Source organism: Chinchilla lanigera, unplaced genomic scaffold (assembly GCF_000276665.1).
Source record: "Chinchilla lanigera isolate Chin_1 unplaced genomic scaffold, ChiLan1.0 scaffold00037, whole genome shotgun sequence".
Classification (NCBI taxonomy): Eukaryota; Metazoa; Chordata; class Mammalia; order Rodentia; family Chinchillidae; genus Chinchilla; species Chinchilla lanigera.
Genome location: NW_004955438.1, coordinates 11,829,643 through 11,849,474, shown reverse-complemented (window position 1 = coordinate 11,849,474; position 19,832 = coordinate 11,829,643). Strand labels below are relative to the sequence as shown.

The following is a 19,832-nucleotide window of genomic DNA, read 5'->3' as shown; positions in this document are numbered from 1 at the left end:
GCTACCTATTTAGAATATCAATCCCTGAGGCCCATCCCTTGGGAGGTAAGTGGGTGTGCTTGTTTAATCTTTAGTCTTGAGATCTGGCCCGAAGCAAGTACCACCTTTCCATTTGTGAGGTATCTTGTCTTCCATTCTGGCTCCTTTAAGGGCCTGGCCCTGTCTGATTGCCTATAATATTTCTATCTAACTCAGCTGCCTAAGACAGAATGACTGGTTCATAGGGTATTCCTGTTTAATTTTTTGAGAACTGCCATATTGTCTTCCATCATGGCTGCACCATTTTAAGGAGCAGTCTCTGGAGCTGTCTGATGCCATTAATCCTGTTGCTCTCCTAAGCCTTACTTAACCTTTCTTATGTTGCCCTCACCTGTTCTCAGTCTTTTACAAATTGTACACCTCTCCACTGGATTAACACCACAGATAGTCTCCTCCATACTTACACTTTTGGTTCTCATAGAGCTGTTACTTCTCTCTTCTGGCTTCTTTGGAAAAGTTACCTCTACCCCCTGGGCAGATGTCTTTGGGGAAATCCCAGGCTCCTCCAGAGACTAAGCTAGAACCAAACTGGCCCTGGACTTGGAGCTGTACGAACAGCTGCTCTGCTTTCCTCTTCTCCGCCATTTTAATTGTGATTAGTAGGTTCATTTGCATCTAAAAGGAGTAGTTTTCTTATCAGCACCATTGAGTTGAGAACCAGCGTACTCCATTTATATAGAGTGGCCCATTTAAAGGGGGCCCATTAAGCAGTAAAAGTAAATGTGGGTGTTTTACAAATGCAAATACATCATGCAAATAATGTACTTTATGCTGAATGATGCCTTGGTTTTCATATGTAAAATTAGAAACTGTGTAGCACAAAGATAATGATAAACACCTTTGCATCTGTTCATAAGATGTATCCTTAGCTGTATGCATCTAAAACTGTGGCCATATTTTTAAGCAGAATTTCTTCGGTACACCCTGACACATATTCCATATTATCAAAAATATACATGTACTTATGTAGTTATTTATGTATTCCTAAGTAATCAAAAAATCACAGAAAAGAGTAGTCCAAATTACCAAACCTATTACTTAGCATCAATGATGACATTTATAATTTTATTTCCACTTTTAATGATTTTTTAGTTTTTATTTGGGAAGATGATAGTGGAGGAAGATAATGTTAACCATATAGACCTGTTGGTTTGTAAAAGATTTCCAAATGACTTGGAGTTTTTAAATTTATTTTTTAACATCTTTAGTGTTTGTCATAATTCTGTTTGGGAGATGTAGGTAGCATTCCTGCTGTCTTTCAAAATCACTTACTAGAACTGTGACAACCATCCTCTGTGTGGTAAAGTTGACCTAGTTCTAGGAGGAGAATCACCCGTGGTCTCTGCCCATCTGGGCCTCCTGTTCTCAGGATAAGTAAGACACAGGCACTCCTGAGGAAAGTGAATTAAAGAGATAGGTATCAGAGTGAGAAAACACCTCCAAGTGATGGGGGAAATGCTAGATGTCAAATATGCGGAGTTCATGTCCCCGGAAGTCAAAGAATGAATTGGTTAAGAGTAGAAAAATTTATTGGAGAAAAGGAATAGGGAATAGGAATCGGAGCATAGTGATAGGTTTTTCCAGCGCAGAGAGAAGTAAAACAGAATAAAATGCCTTTATTATGGACAGGGAAAGACCACAGGAAAGAGAAAAACGTGGCCTCTGCCGATCTTTCATGGGGTCCTAGGTTAAATAGCCCCAGGCTGGAGGCGGGGTTTAGGAGGCGCACTGCCTGACATGGCAGACTGGGATTGGGTGGGAGCATGGGGAAAAGGGAACAGGATATTACAAAAAGGGAAGTAGGAAGTTGTAATTTGATTCAGTGGAAGAAGGGTGGGGCTTAGCACATGGCCTTTAGTGGCCTGCGCCATATTGGCTGGATGCCATGGTGACTCAGCACCATACCACATGACCTGCAGCACCATACTGGCTTGGGTGCCATAGCAACTCAGCAGGAATTACAGCCGGGCAAGAAACCCGATCACATAGGGAATAGGAATAGCTCCCGAAAGATAGGAGGGGTCCCAAATGGGTTGCCAGCAGGCCCACCTCTCAAAGGAAGTTTTATAGAGCTAAATCATGAGGTGGGCGTGATGTGGGTCAAAATTATGATCATCCAGTAAGATAACATGTATAGTCACTTTGGTAATGTTTACAGTGGTAGCAAGGGTACATGGGTGACATCATTAACCTTGGTTGATAATCTGTAGTCTTAGTCTTCTTAGACTTAGCGATCTTAGTCTTAGTGGGTGGGACAGGACCGCCCACCCCTAATTCGATAATAGGAAATCTCCAAAGGGTGATACCAATAATCCCAAACCTCCATTCATCCCTTAGGGAAGTGTGTAAAACTAGCCATTGTGACTTTAATATTCAGATGCACCTCCAGCCACAGCCCTGATGCATTCTCATCTCCTGCTCTGACTCTGTCGAGGGCCCATCCCTGTCTGACTGCCTACTATATTCCTGCCTAACTTAGCTGTCTATAATTCAAGTATGACTAATTTCAAATTCAAGTGTACGAGCTGTATTGGTGGTAACTGCCAGAAGAATTTAGAGGAGGGAAAGAGGTGATAGGATGGGAGCGACCAGAAAGACCTTTCCCTGGGGTCTGGAATTTGACTTGCACCTTGAAAGATAAATGGAATGTAAGCACGGAGAACACAAGACAAGGGCAGTTTAGATAGAAAGAGAACTGGCTCAGATGGGTCCTAGAAATATTGTTACTAGGTTCTGAGGTGCTGGGATTTTTTGTAGATTCTTTGTAGGTTCTTTGTGTCCTGAACAAAGTATCGGTCAAAGCGAGTATAAAAGATATGGCACAGTTTTACGTTGATTAAAGGTAGAAAAAGAAACATGCTCTGTAGCGTAAGTGTGCCAATTAAAAGTTCCAAAAGAAGGGCACTCACTGTTTGGGGTGAAAGTGACCACTCTGAAAGAGAGAGCACAGAGGCCAAGAGCTTAATAGTGGCCATCTTTTGCATCGCCCTGTCTCTCCGTAGGCTGCCTTCACGTCTAGACCATCCTATCAGAAACCTGCTTGAGTTGTCCGTAGAAGAACTGAAGATAACATTTTCTGATTGGTTCCAGCTGCAGGGCTTGGGCGCTTGTCTCCTGGATCTCTGTGACTGACAGGCCACACTACTTGCCCAGCCGGTTTGCCTGTCCTAATCACCCACCTCATGGTGGTGGAGAGAGAACTTGTTCTGGAAGCCTGTGTTGGGTGCATAATGGGGAGCAGGAAGAATGTATTGGGAAAGAATAGCAGGGTATTGGAGGGGCACCAAGCTGATTGTATCTGACCCTTACCTACAACTTTCGCTCTTCTGTGCATACCAAACTCTTCAAGTGAAAAATTACTCAGAGGTATAAGACATGTGAAACATGAGGTGCTTTGTTGACATTGGAACATGAGCTCTGGTGATATCTGCAGCCCCACCTTTGGCCCTATCTCTGGCCCCACCTCCTGGAGAACATTTTCTATACCAAGCGCCCCCGCCCCCCATGAGCTTGCTTGGCTTTTCAAAGGCTGCTGAGGTGTTAGGCAGGCTGGATTGCCATAAAGGAAGGATCAGAGTTGGGAGAGGGATTGGGATATTAGTAGGAACATCTCATACAAATTGATCTAGGGCCTGGCAGTAGGAATCCAAATTGAGGGAAAGTACAGGAGACCTCAGAAAGAAAGGGTTAGCAGGAGTGCATGACAGAAGACAGGGAGAGGGTGAGGGCAGTGTTGGAGGCCTCAGAATTTTGATGTTGAGCTTGTTAGAAGTGATCACCAAAGGCAAAGTTAATTTTTTGTTCCCTTTTGTTGTAGGAGGAATGCTGAGTTCAAGTGTAAATGTTTATTCTCTCAAACATTTGATAGATGCCAGCCAGGTTCCCAGCTCTTTGCTCGGTGCCTGGATACAAGAGAAGAGAGACACGGGTGTGTTTGTGTCTCGGGGAGTAAATGTGCCATTGGAAGGGAGGCACTGAGAGATACTGTTTGTGTTGAATTGTGCCACCATTACTCCGCCCAAATTCATATGTTTGCTTCCTACCCCTAGTACCTCAGAATATGACCTTATTTGGAAATAAAGTCTTTGCAGGTACAGTTAGTTAGAATGAGGTCCTCCTGGAGGAGGGCAGATCCCTAATCAATATGAGTGCTGTCCTTTTAATAAAAAGCAAATTTGGACCCAGCTAACGTGATGGGGGGGGGGTTGGTTATATGAACAGGAAGGCAGAGATCAGGGTGATGCTTTTACAAGCCGAGGGGTACCACAGAGTGCCAGCAAAGCTGCTAGAAGTTAGAAGAGTGGCCGGAACAGGTTTTTCTTCCTCAGAGCCCCAGAAGGAACGAGCCCTGTTGACACCTTGATCTTGGACCTCTCGCCTCTAGAACTGTGAGACAATAAGGTTATGTTGCTTATGCCAAGCAGTCTGTGGCACTTTCTTATGGGAGCTGTAGGAAACAAACACAAACAATAATAGTAACTCCAGGGCTGTGTGGAAAGTGCCAGTGAGACTGGCGCGGGGGCAGAAGTGAGACGCTGCTCCCTGGTTTGAGCAGGCGCGGGGGTGGGGGTGGGGGGCGCCTGGATGGTGTGGCGGGACCCAGCTGCAGGAACCTCCCAGAGTCTGGAGACGTGATGAGCACGAGGAGAATTGGAAAAACCCACATTTGCCAGGAGTCCGTGAACACACCTAGGAAAAGAGACTGAGTAGGAGAGAAGAGAGGGCCAAAGTGAAGAATGTCCACCATAGGGGGGCCCAGACTGGGCAGAGCGGTGGCAGAATGTAAAGACTGAAGACCGGGAGAAGCAGACCAGGCAAGAAGGGTATTTTGGGCTTAAAGTGGGAAGCATTTTAGAGATAATGTCCAAAGTGATGGAAGGTTTCTGTATCAGGCGGGAAAGGGTCCCATGTGGGAGGGGGCAGGAAGTGGGGAGGAGAGAGAGGCTGGAATTCTGTCAAGGGCAGATCCATTTGTGTTGTGATAGCAAAATATTCTCAGCCGGGTAATTTATAAACAGTAGAAATTATGTCTTGTAGTCCTGGAGGCTGGGAACTCCAAGATCAAAGTGCTGCTGGCAGGTTTATTGTCTGGTGAGTGTGTCTGTCCTCTGCGACTTAAGGGGAGCAGGAACGCTGAGTTCTCACGTGGCAGAAGAACAGAGAGGGCGTGAGCACCCTTCATCCAGCTCCATCAGAAGGGCATCTGATCCCTTTCATGAGGGAGGACGTCTCAGGACTGATCACCTCTTCGTATTGTCTCATTCCTTAATACTGGTACATTAGCAACTCCCGAATTTGGAGGGGACACAGACACTACCCCCAAATGGCTGGGTGGTTGCGAGGCCTGGGAGACAAGGATGACAGCCAGTCCAGGAGGCAGTGACCTGAGGGAGCAGAGGCCAGGCTCTCAGCCCTGGTTCCAGCTTGGGCTTTATCAGTGCAGAGCAGAGTTACAGGATGCAAAAGGAGGCTGTAGACCCCTGTTAATGTTTGGTAATTGTTCAAGTAAGGTCTTAGTCCTGGGAAAGGGAAGGGAAGCAGAGGTGAGTGTCATTACCACTTTCCAGCATAAAAGGTCCACAGAGGTGGTACTTTGGCCAAGCAGAAGATGCAGATGTGGTAAAAGCAACAGTTGGAGAACTCGTGTGGAAGGCAGGGGCTTCTGTTTACAAAGGAGGAGATGATGTTGCCTGCTGGAGAGGGAGGGTTGAACTTTGCGCGTGGGGAGAACATTGGAGCTACTTTCGTTGGGTTCTTGTTTGGGGACAGTTTTATCCTCTAGTGGATAAACAGGGATACCTGGAGGCACTTGGGGTTGCTGTAACTAGTAAGTGGGTGCTACTGGCTTCTACTGGGTAGAGGCCAGCGGGGCTACTGAACGTCATACCGTGCATAGGGCAGTGCCCCAAGACACGGCATGATCCAGCCCAAAATGTCAGGAATGCAGAGTTAAGAAATTTTTGTCCTTATGAGGTCAATAATAGTTCTCAAACACATTTGAGGAGTAAAGCCCAGCTTCATGGGCTAACATAGTAGAGCAGGCATCAGAGCAGCTGGCACCTGTGTGAAATGCTCACAGCCATTTCAGCACCCACTCCACTTCCAGGACCCTGGCATTAATGGGCACCCAGGACTAACTACAGGCTGGTCTTGTCAAAATCAGGATGGGATCTTCAGTGTTAAATTTGACTTAGGTCACAGAGAGAGTCTGTTTCCTACCATGATTGGTATTTCACCCTCTAATACTCTTGCTCCTTTGTCAGTCAGTTCTGTGGCCCCAGAAGGTGGGTGACTGATCGCTCCACTAGTGTCCTTCTCGTCATTGTTAGCCTGTAAAAAACAGGCTCATCGGGGTAGGTCTCTACCTGGTCTCTTCTGTCAGTTGGTGCTTGCCGGGTAGTATCTACACAGGAGTCTACGTGGATTTGTCTTTTTTTAGTCTTCTTTAGAGCAGGTAGCGTGTGTAAAGCTGTTTCTTCTAGCCCCTTGGGTTTTAGAAACTGTTGTGTCTTTTGACTGAGTACCACTTGCATTTAGAAGATGCCAAAGCATCCTTAAAGGAAAGAGGAAGGTGCGACAGGTGGCTCCTCATCCGTCCTAGGAATAGAGAAGAGAGTCAAGTCTGGAGAGCTGAGGATGTGCGTGCGGTGTGCTGGTGCCCACTGCAGCTGCGGACCGCCGTCGTGTCGCCACGTGGCCTCACGCACATCACTGAACTTCCCTGAACTGCAGTTTCCTTGTAATCAGGACGAACGCAGGGATTTTTGCATTTACAGAACTTGCTTTTTTTTTTTTTCTTAAACACCCATCATCTTGATTCATTCTCATACACTAAAGACTATCAGCTGTCCCCAGTGTGCGGGCATGGAATTGAGAATTTCACAAGTTAAGAGACTTCAGCTGCATTTTGTACAGATAGATTCCCTGAGTCCAGACCCTGCGTTCTGGGCACTCCGCCTCTGATTGGACCAGTTAGTTGCTGAGATGCTGTGATGCTTGGGTTTTCTTATTGGGGGGGTTATAAAAGCGTTGAGAATGTTCTGAGGATTCCAGTTTCACCTGAGCTCCCAGTGGTGCTTGTCCGATGGTGGGGGATAGTTTGTAATTCCAAAATCCTCCCCATGCATGTCTCCATCCTGGCTGCACTGAGGCAGAATTCCAAATTTCAAGGACTGGCATCCTTCACCCAAGGAGGCGGGGTTAGGGTGCAGTGTGGAGATGATGTTGTGTCCTTTGTTTTTCTACTATTTCCCGATGGTTAAAACAGTAGATTTCTCTCCATCACAACTGCTTTGACTCTTGTATTCCTGAAAGCCAGTCTGATAGTAGATGCTGCACATCGGTCGCCTTCATACTTGGGTTCCATGTTAGGGCTGTGACGGGAACAGTGCTCAGTTGCCTGGAGAGAAATGGGCAAGCCCAGGCCTCCATAGGGTGACTTAGGGGGAGCTACTGTCTGTGTGTATGTGTCCTTTCCCTGGACATTGTGGGCTTTCTGCCCTTCCTTGAGCTTTAGACCCTTCTTGTGTGAGCCAGAGGACAATCACAGCATGTGGATCAGACCATCCCTCCTGCCCCAAACTCTTTAGGCTTCCATTCATTTCCTTCAGATTCTGTCCCTGCCCCTCCCAGCTTTCTCCCTCTCCTGCTCTACCTCCCTCCTTTTTATGCATTAGTGGTAAAACTTCAAAATTACATAACATTTGCTATGTTAACCTTTTTAATTTTTATTAATTTTTTTTTTTTTTTGAGACAGGGTCTTGCTGTGTAGTTCAGGCTGGCCTTGAACTCATAGTGATCCTCCTGCCTCAGCCTTTGCTATGTTAACCTTTTTAATTTTTATTAATTTTTTTTTTTTTTTGAGACAGGGTCTTGCTGTGTAGTTCAGGCTGGCCTTGAACTCATAGTGATCCTCCTGCCTCAGCCTCCCAAGCTCTCCTGTGTTGACCGTTTTTAAGCACATCATTTGGTAGTGTTAAGCATTTGCATTGCTGTGCAGCCTGTCTCTAGAACTCTTCTGGTAAAACTGAAACTCTGCATCCATTAAAGAACCCCTCCCCCAGCCCCGCTTCCCCCTGCTCCTGGCAGGCACCCTTCTGCTCTCTGTCTCTGTGTCTCTGACTGCTCTGGGGACCTCAGGTACGTGGCATCAGATAGTACTTGTCTCTTTGTTCTGGCGTCTTTCAGAGTGTGCCTTCAGCCTTCATCCGCCTCGAGCCCCCCTGTTCTTTCAGGTATATCAGTTCAGGCTTGGCAGCTGGGTTCTTAGAAAGAAAGCACTTTCTCAGCTTGCTTTCCATTAGGCCCCCAGAAGGTCCAGACTGCTGAATGCAGGTGTGGATCTTGCCAGAACTTCCCAGGGTCTGAGTTTACTAATCCAGCTGGTTCTCACAATGATCGAAGCTCACGGGTGTAGGCGGACACGTGACAGATCGTATCACACTGGTAAGAGCCACGTCAGGCCTGCGATCTGTTGGCGTGCGGTGTCCCCTTGGGAGCTGGAATAATGAGGGGAGACGGTGAGGCCTGGGGATGGTTGAGGGCCGGGAGTCTCTGGTGGACGCCCGGTGTGCTGCTCGGGATAGTATCGCTGGTCTCTGGAGACTTGCTGGCTCGGCTGGATCAGTGTAGTCCACTGGCAGCTCAGCGGCCGACCTTCTGGCAGGCAGGGCCCTCTTAACCTGTTGGTCTGCTGCTTTGTCACCAAGTTGGGTTTAGCTTCTGCTGCTGAGGGTCATGGGCTTCCGTTAGCACAGGACTGAAATGAGACTTTTGCTGTGCCTGCGTTGCCTTGTTTCCACGAACAGGAGCCCACGTGTCCTTCACATATGGTTAGGCTGATTGCTTTTTCTCTGCTGGGCCTTTGCCTTGGAGAGATTCCTAACAAAATGCCGCCCACAGCCTTCTTCCATGGGGAAGGACGGCTCCGAGTTTTAGTGCTGGGAGACCGGAAGAGGAAAGCTGCAAGAAGAGACGTGAATTGGGGCTGTTGCTGCGTGTCTCTGCAATACCTCAGGCTGGCTCCAGAACCTGGTCTGGTGATGGGCTCAGCACCCATGTGATTCCCTTAAGTCCCTGCGTCTCTGGAATTGGAAGGTGATTTCTGTCCTTCCCGCTCTATAGAATTGGACGGCCTCATTTGGAAACGTGTTGGTTATTTGTGCCCAGGAAATGGTAACTTGTGATCTCTGCATCAAGCAATGTGAGGACCGTTGTGAAGTGATTAAAACCCACTCAGTTAGGGCTAAGGGGGCCTCAGTGACTATTCTGTGTGGAGCGACCCTTCCCAAGCCACTGCGTTTATATGACTGGGTCTGAGAAGCACCCCATTTTCCCTGTGCACCCCGTTGCCACCCTTCTTCCTCTGGACTTGCCACTCGAAGGGGTGGTTTGCAGCCTCTCCCACACTTTGATCACAGTTACTTCTCTGATATACTGTAGTTAATATACACGTTAAAGTAACTTCATGTATACGTGTTTTTAACTAACTTTGAGCCAGAAAGCCAGTCAGCCCGGGATGCCTGCAGCTGGAAGGGAAAAAAAATGCAGTTTGCTGCCTCCTCAGCCTGCAGCCCCTGGAGCCATTAGCCTTTCTACAAGCATTTCTTGTCTCTTTAGATAGAATCCGAGGAGGCTGGAGCTAGATAAGTACATCAGTTTGATCTTGGACGTCATATAAGATAGGATTTAAAATTTTTTTCTTCTCGGAGTCTTCTGTATGGTTCTCAATAGAGGCTTTCTTAAATCTTGAAATCTTCAGCACTTAGACAGTATCTACTGAGGGACCATCCAAGAGAAGAGTGCATAATTTGGGGTAGAGGAGCTCAAAAACTTTGCAGTTAGCATAGCAGGAGCTGGCTCACCCTGAGCTGGACAGAGACACCCCCACCCTACCCCTCCGGTGAATTCTTCAGTTACAGTGGGGGCCAGGCCAGAGAAGGCAGTGTACCAGTCCAAATCTCTCTCCACCGCTAGAGTACAGATTAGAGGGAGAGCAGAGTAGAATAGCAATAGAATAGTTACCAGTGACTTAAGTATGTTAAAAGGATATCGAAGAAATCTGTCCGTAGATTTCTATCATACAGAGAATTTTCCTTATCTAAACCACTGGATTTATCTGACCTCAGTTCCCCACATTTGCTCCATCCGCTGGTGTCTGCTCGGTTTTCAGCCAAATCAAGGTCAGGATAAAGAGGAGATTTGGATGGCAGTAAGCTGGATATTCAGACTCCCGCAGTAATACTCAATTATTGAATTCAGTAGAAGCATCAACTCCTTTATAATGAACTCCTCAGTTTTTGAATATCTTTATGAATCAGATGACTCCATATTGCCAACAGCCAGCCTGCTGTTTCTTGCTTTGTTATAAAAAAAAAATAAGATGGTAAAACCCTAGGAGTTTGCAGGGGTTGTTAAAAGATCATCTTAAGCATTTTAATGCACATTATTCTTCATGCAACTTTGAGCCTTAAAGGCCCTCAAATGGAATCAGGTGACGAGACGTCAGCTTGCTGCCGCCATCCTGCAGCCCAGGACTGTTGTCCTGTGCAACTCTTGGTCACCCATAGGCCACATCTACCAGGGCGGAGAATCAGGGCTGCAGGAAAAGCCGTGACGGAGATGCACTACTCTCATTTACTTTGAACGTGGTGGATCCAAAACAAAATAAAACAAAAAGGTTCATTAACATTTAGCTTCACAGTACAGGCAGAGATATTGCAGCTTCAATTCTAGACTGCTGCATTAAAGCCAGTATTGCACTAATGTAAGTCACACAAATTGTTTGGCTTCCCAGTGCGTGTGCAAGTGACGCTCACACTGCATTTGAGCCTGTTAAGTGTGCAATAGCATTATGTGTAAGAAACACTGTAGAGCATTAACTTAAAAATATTGTGTTGTTCTGAAATGCTAACGATCACCTGACCTGTTGGAAAAAATGGTGCTGATACACTTACTTGAGCCAGGGTTGCCAAAAACCTTTAATTTGCTTAAAAAAACAGACAACAACAACAACAACAAAAAACCCCAAACCTTACAGTGTCTGTGAAGCACACTAAAGTGAGATACACCTGTGCATCTTTTTCTAGTACATTGGACATTTTCTTGACATTTTATTCTTCCCTCCCAACTTCTCACTCATGTACTGTGTCCTTTTTTTTTTTTGAGGCAGGGTCTCACTGTGCAGTTCAAGCTGGCCTTCAGCTCACGTTGTAGCCCAGGCTGGTCTCGAACTTGCAATGATCCTCCTGCCTCAGCCTCCTGAGTGCTGAAATTACAGACATGCACCACCATGCCTGGCTGTTCTATGTCCTTATGCTTGCAATATTTTTTGTACCTCTGGTAATGATATTTTGGCAGACTGTTACCTGCATTTCCCTTCCTTGTTAGTAGTATTGCTATCCTACATAACCAGAGACCTTTGTCAACTAGTAAAACATTCAGTCGTAGACCTTCAGGTGTGCCTGCTGTGTGTACCTCAGACCAATTTTTTAATGTTGAATGTGACTGCTAATGCATTCATCAATATCATTTGCTGTGTGTTGTTTTGATGGAAGGAATTTATGTTCCTCTTGGGCTGGATATAGTAAGATTTTGAACTGAATGCTTTCCAACATCAGTCTAAACCAACCCTTGATTCAGAATAACGTACTTTCTACCATAACGGTATTTTTATTTATAAAGTTTTCCTTTGGATGTCTTAAAACAGTGAAAATGCTCATCTATAAATGCTGGAAGTGTCTTTGTGATAAATTGATTTTTCTTATAATTTCTTGGCTCTCCTGTTAACAGACTGTGGGTGGTAACCTATCTGCAAAGTGTTTTATAGGATATGGAGGGCAACATTTTAAGCCAAGAAATTAAAAACAGGATGTGAAACAAGAGCCTAGGGGAGGGAGGGAGTCGATCAAGGTCATCTCTGTGTAGAGAGAATTTGGTGGTAGAGATGCCAAGCAAGGCAAGTTTTTATTTGTAACAGGCGGGTGGTACCAGGAAATGCCAGAAGAGCCACCTGATCTGAGAAGACGTGCTAAGGGTTCTTTCTCATATATATATATATACTGCATGTATTTATGAAATTCTACATATTTCTAAATATCGTCTACATGTATTTATGAAATTATGAACAGGTTAGTAAAACGTCTGAAGTTCCCAGCAATGCCATTGAACTATGTTCATTTTCTCATTGTTTACCTGCAGGGAATTTCAGTACCTAGGTCTGACCAGGGCCAAGGTGGTAACCAGGACATTCACACGGACAGTTCTGTGTGAAATTTGAAGCCTGTGTATAATTAGATAAACCCAGTGGTTTTTAAAGTTAACATTTTCGGAGGGCATCAATAACGTGTAACTGGGAAGATGTTTTCAGGCCATTTTGAGCAATGTTTGGAGGCGTGCAGCTGAATCGGTGTAAACGAGTTTGCAAAGCCTTATGTTGTTTGTCTCCTCTTTCAGCACATCAGGTCCACCCATCTGGCCGGGCAGTACCTTCTTCAAGAGAAATGGAGCCCTTCTGCAAGGTAGGTCTCTAGGAGCACCTTCTCCTTCACCTCTACTTCCTTCCCCACTCTGGCGCTTGGTGCCAAGCATAGAATGGCTGCTCTGTGGAGAAGTGTGACTGCTGTGGGTCATCTCCATGCCCACTTCTCGTTATTTCTTCCTACTTGGTTCCTGTGAATTGTACGTCTGAAACCAGGTCTCTAAGAACTGCTTCTTTGGCCCATTGTCTGTGGTCATATTCCAAAAGTGTTTGGGTTGCTTTGGTGGAATTGGAGTCATGTGATGGTGGACATGTGACAGTAGTGTACACTGGGCTGATAAAAGCAAACCCTCTTACATATTTCCAGTGCTTGGGCGGGCAAGGAGTGGTTCCTTGCTGTCCTTGGATATCCGTGTGTACTGCCTGGGAGGCTGGTTCTGGTATGGTGTGCTCGAGAAATTCAAACTGGCTTTCACCTCTGCTTTTGCTGTTACCGTTTTTTTTTTGAGTTGGGGTTTTGCAGTGTTGCCCAGACTGGCCTTGAACTCCTGTGCCCAGTCATCATGGCTCAGCCTTCAAATAAGCTGGGATTATAGGCACATGCCACCCATGCCCTGCTGCTATAAGTTTTGAAATGGATGGGGTTAAGGAGGAATAACTACTTAAAAATAGCAAAAAGATTCATTCCAAAGTCGTTCAGAAATCATGTTTGGGTTATGGCTGTTTTGGATATGGGCTCCGTGGTTAAACTGACCTCTAAGGGTCTTCAGACTTTCCGTCCCCTTTTGCCTTTGAAGATTGGCCAGGAGTCAAGGTGGTACAGCTGCCAAAAGCAGATGGATGTGTTTGTATCAAGCACTTTACAACTGCATTGGTTTATGATGAGGGATTTTAGTGCCTTTTCATTGGTTTACAGCGGTTTAGCCTCTGACCTTTAAAAAGCACACACTGAAGCCAGTTGGGTGTGTAAAGAAGTAGAATATTAAAAGTGGCTGAGAAGAAACATTTATCTTCAAGTTTCTGGAGTACCTCAATCAATTGGGAGAGATGTTTTTGTTGTTGCTTTATAGCCCATGCAACTGCATGTTGTCTTTTTAATAGTCCATGAAATCAGGAACTTATGAATTTCTTTGCATTTCGGTGAAATGTAGGCAGGCAAGTTCGGTTAGTCTTAATTGTAATAGCCACCATAGATATTTTAAATTTCTAATAAAATAAAAGGAATTCCCTCCACCTTCAAAAATTAATACATAATTTTTAGAAATCTATTTGGTTCTCCCTTCAGATATTGTCAGTGAAAACTAATTATGATCCTCCTTTGAGTTTTTCTGAAGTGAATTTCAAAGTTGTTTGCACCTTCATTTTTCCTCTAGAGCTCTAGCAACGATACAGGTATTGATGTTTGGAATATTTTGAAAAAAAAGGGATTTTGTTTTCTTTGAGCTTTTTCTTCTAGGATTTTTGTTCATTCAGTTCCACATTGGGTAGAATTTGCTCTGTGCATATCAGGTTTTGTTTTTTGTTTCTGGAGGGTAAAAATATGAGAGAAGGTAAAATTTCTGAACGGAGTGATGGCAGGGTGAGAGGGTATGCTATGGTTGTAGGCTTTATTTCTCCTACTGATTTAAGAATTCCCCAGTTGCCTTATGCAGAGAGAATTAAACTAATACAAATCGCAGGTGCTCATTGGCTCTGTATTTGTTTAAATTCAATATGTATTGTTTTTGGTACATCTGGGTGAGAGATTTGAGAGTGCAGACAAGAACTTATGAACAGTAATTTTTTTTCTGAGATGGTAAATAATTTTGCTAGATCTGTCTAGAGTTCTTGAGACACTTTATTGTGAGAAGATTTTTCATACGGTGTCCTCCTAATTAGTATTTTTGCAGTCCCTTAGCAGTCAGTACTGGGACATCCAGAAGTTGTTAATGTCCACGAGCAAAAGTTGTGCAAATAAAGATGTGGATCAATAAAGAAAGGACCTGCCCAGGCACACCAATGGATGGTTTAGATTAGACTTGAATAGAAGGAAACATACTTGATCTATGCTTGCTTTTCTCCTCTTTTTTCTCAAATATCCTTTTATTTTTGTCCCTCTAGCAAGCAGGAGGAACTGGTTTTTAGATAATCAGACCCTGTTTGTTAAAGGGGTACAGTCAAGAAGACTGAGGTTGAGGCCTAGCAGGACCAGAATGCCGAGAAAGGACCTACTGTGTGCAGTTCCCCAGGGACTAAGAGTATAAAGATGTAGGGTAGAAAGATAGGCATGTTGTATGGAAGAAAGAGCCTTATTTTTACAAGATGGTGAGAGCAGAGGTACTGTCACTTCTTGGGGAACTGACATTTGAGCAATGCCTCAGAAAACAGATGTGGGTATGTGGAATGAGGGAAATGACATCACAGCACAGCAGTAGAGACTTGGTGACGGATGTGTGAAACACGAGCTCCACCTTACGCTTCAGGGCAATGCAGGTGCTCCTTGACTTACGATGTGGCTGTATCCAGACATTGTAAGCTGAAAATATCATAGGCTGAAACTGCGTTTAGCACACCCGGCCTGTTGCACATCATATCGTAGCAACACAGCACATTGTAGTGTTAGGGGTCTCCCCTTGTGATCCTGTGGCCAGCTGGCAGCTGTGGCTTGCTACCAGTGTCTAGCATCACAGGAGAGGACTGTACCTCCCGTCACTAGTCTAGGAAATGATCAAAACTTGAAAGACAGTTCACAGTGTATATGGTGTCCCTTTTTTTGTACCATTATCAAGTTGAAAAATCCTAAGTCAGGCGCCACCTGTACTGTGATACCCTCGGGCAGTGGTGGCAGACCTATGGCACACATATTGCAGTGGGCTGTTTGTATCATTGAAAGCTCTAAAACGTTTGCCATCACTGTTCTGGGGAGAAATAATGGAAGTAAAAACCCAAACTGATGTTGAAATCAAAATGACACAGTAATAACAATAGGAAATTAGCTTCAGTTTATGTGGTCTAATAGTTGTTTGGCTTGTAAAGCATTGAGTGGAAGCGTAGAACATTTATTATTTTTTTTTCCAGTGCAAAACCAATTGTAAGAATTAACTGCAAGCACTTGAGGTCCTCCTTGGGTGTCGAGTGTGGTATCTGTATTTTGATTCACAATCTGGCGAGAGGGGGTTGTGGAATCACCTCTCAGTTCTGAGGATAATGGGGTAAGATTTGGTTTGGATTACAGCAGTCTGGGGTACTTAACATAATTGGTCATTTCATCAATTCATAGTATTTATTTTAAATGCCGTGTAAGCTGCAAGTGACAAATTTAGTATTCTAGCAGTTTCAGCAGACAAGAGAGCACTTCAGTCCTTATACAATAGGAACCAAGCCAAGCCCCAGAGGGGGACAAGCCTATTGTTGAAGGGAGACCAGGGGCAGGTCCAAACAGAAGTGAGGCTTATTTGGAGCCTTACAGGAGTGGCCAGCTGACAGGTGTCCCTAATGGTTGCTTCTGTATGTGTGTCTCTGTGTTACGATCTCTGTGTTTGAAATACTTTTTAAAATTTTTTTTAGTTTAATAATGTCTCATTATTTAATAAAAAGAATAAAGTTTTTTCCCATCTTCCCTTTTTTACAACTCTCCCCCCCAACATTCTACTCACTGATCAAACTTAAAATCAGGTTTCTTTATTTAAACATCACCTCCACACGCATTATTTTGATGAACCTGTCATTTTTTTTTTTTTTTGGTTTTTTTTTTTCCGGTACCAGGAATTGAACTCATGACCTTCCGCTTGCCAGGCAGGCGCTGTACTGCTGAGCTAGATCCCCAGCTCCTGTCATTTGTAATGAAAGCTATTTCTCACCCCTGGTCTGACCTCTCATCTGGTCCCTGATGGTTTCATTCCAGAATGACCATGGCATCCCTGTTCTTGTGAGCTTCAGGCCACCGACTCAAAGGGACTACGCTGCTGCTATTCTTATCCGCCACTTCTCCAAAGTCTTCCAGGCCCTATAGGAGTCAGAGCTCCCCAAAGTTTCCTTCAGAGAGAAGTCACTACCTTTGTAATAGTACCCCAGCTGACCACGTGAGCTCACTTTAGCATCTGCTCTTCCTCTGAGTGTGCGTCCTCTAGGCCCACACGCACCACCCCACCTGCAAGCACTTCTTTGTTCTAAGTCACTGTATGTCAGAGGTGGGTGGGATGGAGGTACCCAGGCCCGGAGCCCATTGTATCAAACACTCAGCTCTTCTGCGGACAGACCAGAGGCCCCAGCCGCTCTTGTGAACCTTCTCTGAGAAGCCAGCTGCTATCAGTAGCGACAAGAATACTGGTTTGACAAACCAAATCGCTGACTGAACACACTGCCTCCCGTCTGCTCTTGCCTGCACTTTCCTTCTCTCCGTCATTCTCGTGTTGGGCTACAGTTATTGTCAAATCTGTTTCCCTTGGATGCAGTAGTAGAATTAAAATAAACTCTAGCACATGCATAACAGATTTTTATTTCCAGTCACTGTTGACAACCCACCGGATAAGCTAATGAAATGGAAAGAAATCCTTAAAGGCTTTTTCAGTGCACAGAGCGGGATGACGCTGCCACAAGCCCAAAAGCAAATAGGGGGAAAGGAGACCGGTTCTGTTGCCATCAGGTGCCTGTTGTGGCTACATGTGTACAAATGCGTGTGCCCCTGGTAAAATGTGCGTGAAGTCAGCTGTATTATGAGATGACTCACTGCAGGGAATCCCATCGTTCCCCGGTGTTCCAGGTTGACTTTGTGTGTGGAGTGCCCTGGAAGTAATATTGTGTGTCACTTTCTGTGCCTCCTGGTACTCTCCTCAAGCCTCAGCTGCTTCCATAACTCTGCTGTGCTGGGTGTTGTTACTACGACTTACGTTGGCTGTATTTCATTCCCTGAAAGGCGCAAGAGCACGTGCTCAGTGTATCAGAAACAAGCTGTAGTGGAAAGATCATTGGGTGATGAGTCAGAGGCACCTGGGTCCTGGTTCTATCCAGCCCTGCCACTAAGAAGTAAAACTTTGTGATCTTGGATGAGCCACACGGTTGATCCCTGTGGCTTCATTAAGAATAGCTTAATTGATGTTGAAACTTAATGCCACCACACTGGGGACCACTCTTCCAACACGTGACCCTTTGGACAGCAAACCATATCATAAAACCGTAGTAGCCTCTTTGTGGGGCTAACAGCACTGTCTCCTGCAGTTTTGGGGGGGGTGTTCAATGGGTTCATTTTAGTAAATCCTGCAGGACAGTTTACAGGCAATTCCCAGTCCAGGTTCACTGTAATATTCTACAAAACTGAGCCTTAGGAAAATGGGGCTAAAATCCTCTGACTGGGTTCCCTTGTGCTCTTTGCCTGCCCTCCTAACACCTCTGTGGTCTATTTATAGGAGCAGTTCTCAGAAGGGGCAAAGGACTGGGAATACCCAGCCAGATTGTACACACAAATCTGAAAGACAGTTTGCTCATATCTTTATCTCAGGCTCCATATAAATCAGACTGCTTCCTTAAGTTGTGTGACTCACAAATAAAGCTGTGCTCCTTGCTCTACAAGTGTGTATACTCAACAGTTGCTCAGAAAGCTGTGGGAGGGACACAAGACGTGGTGCCACACAGCCTCGGCTTGGCATCTGCTCCTTGACCATGAGCCACATTTATGATTGTTTGTAAACTGGGGCTGTAGTTACAGGTGTGGAAAGTAACACACGCTACGTGTTTTCCAGAATCTCGTGGAGATTAAAGGAGACTGATATATGGAAAAGCATTCAGTCCAGTGCCTGGCACCTCCCAAGTACTTGATAAATGCTTTTTTTTTTTAGCTTTTGCCTGTTTCACACCTAAGGTTTCTTTCTGATCGTTACCCTGGTAGGTGTATCCAAGCTGAAAAGTTCTAAAACTCTGCAGAGGCGCTTTCTCCCAAACCTCTCTGTTTTGCACCATCCTATGCCCACTGCTGGACTCCCGTGTCCGGCCACAGCCTCTGCGCTTTTGTCCAGGATGTACCGCTTCTCTCTGGAGAGGGTCCTGGATTTTGGGTTTTGTTCTGACTCTCCTCAGCTCTTCTCTTCCCCATTTGTTTGGAGTCATAGCCTCTGGGCTCTTGGACTTCTTTCATCTGCTACACAAGCTGACTCTTTTGTCCATTTTGCAAAGGAGGGCAGCCACCTAATGCATCAATCTCCTGATGCTTGCCCCTAGGCGTACCCATTTGAGAAAATTAGTAATAATAGAAAAGGGGGAGAGAAAATGCTGTACACCCCTCGTCTTTCCCCTAAGTCCTAATTGCCTTCTGTCCTCTTTTGGCCCAGGAAACCCATTGGTGTTAAGGAGGGTCCCATTTTTCCTGGCATTGTTTTATTGTTCTGTAGTGAATAAATAGTTTTATGTAGTAAGGCAGCTAGCTGTTTGCTTACACTCAAAGGTGAAGTTAAAGAGATGTGTTCAGCTGTTGTATTTGCTCAGGTTTTACGTGCTCTTATGTTTGTTTAAACAACCATGTAAGGAAACGTGATTTTCCAATCTTTGATTAATTCTGATCTTCACCCAAATTTGCCCCATCTCCAGTTAGCCCACCTTTCCCAGGGGCCAAACCCTGGCGTGGAATCTGAGGACCAGCCAAAGAGTCTGTGTTTTCCTGTCTGACCATAGCGTCAGCTGCTCCTTCTGCTCCTGCCTCCAGTAACGATCTTAATGAAAACCCGGTGCTGAAATCTAAGCAAATGCAGCCCTGTGAAAAGAATAGTGGAGGCCGAAGGAGCTGCCAGCCTGCGGGGGACAACGTGAAATTGGAAGCCTCGCCTGAGAGGCTCCTCCAGCCTGGCGCCTGCTCTGCACGTGTGGGTTCAAGCTAGTGGGTCAGGGTAGGAGGTAGAAACTGAGGCCGGGCATGGAGAGAGAGAACACAGGGCAAAGAGGAAGTTCTACAAGGTGCTTATCTAGAAAGGAGTGTTGATGTTGCAGATAGATGCGTGATTTTCAGAGGAACCTAGAATGAAAAAGAGGAAAAAGTCTGAAGACCTAGGTGAACAGCCGAAAGAGGAGCGGTGGCCGGTGACAAGGGTGATGGCGCCACAGTGAAGAAGCGGTAGCTTAGTCAGCAAGCAAGGAAAATCGCTGATGTGAAGGGCACAGAGTTTCAGGAGAGGGAAGGGGCAGGAGCCTCTCCCTGGAGGATGTCAACAAGGTTTAACCAAAAGCTTCCAGAGTCTACTGTTCTGGGCTGTTAGCATATCCTGTATCAAGATTATTTTAATTCTTTCGTTTTTATTGGATGTTTTTTCTCTCCAAAAAATACCTATTACATTTGTTATCAGAATAATAC

General features: G+C 45.3%; 1 protein-coding gene across 4 annotated transcripts in view; it reads left to right on the top strand.

Annotated features, from left to right (window-relative positions):
* Foxn3 (forkhead box N3) overlaps positions 1 to 19,832 on the top strand; it is a 405,623-nt gene that overhangs the window by 276,711 nt on the left and 109,080 nt on the right. For all 4 annotated transcript variants that reach the window (XM_005390273.2, XM_013517169.1, XM_005390271.2 and 1 more), the window contains one exon: positions 12,493 to 12,557. In XM_005390273.2, the coding sequence (XP_005390330.1) occupies positions 12,493 to 12,557 (65 nt within the window). The remainder of the gene's footprint in view (positions 1 to 12,492; positions 12,558 to 19,832) is intronic.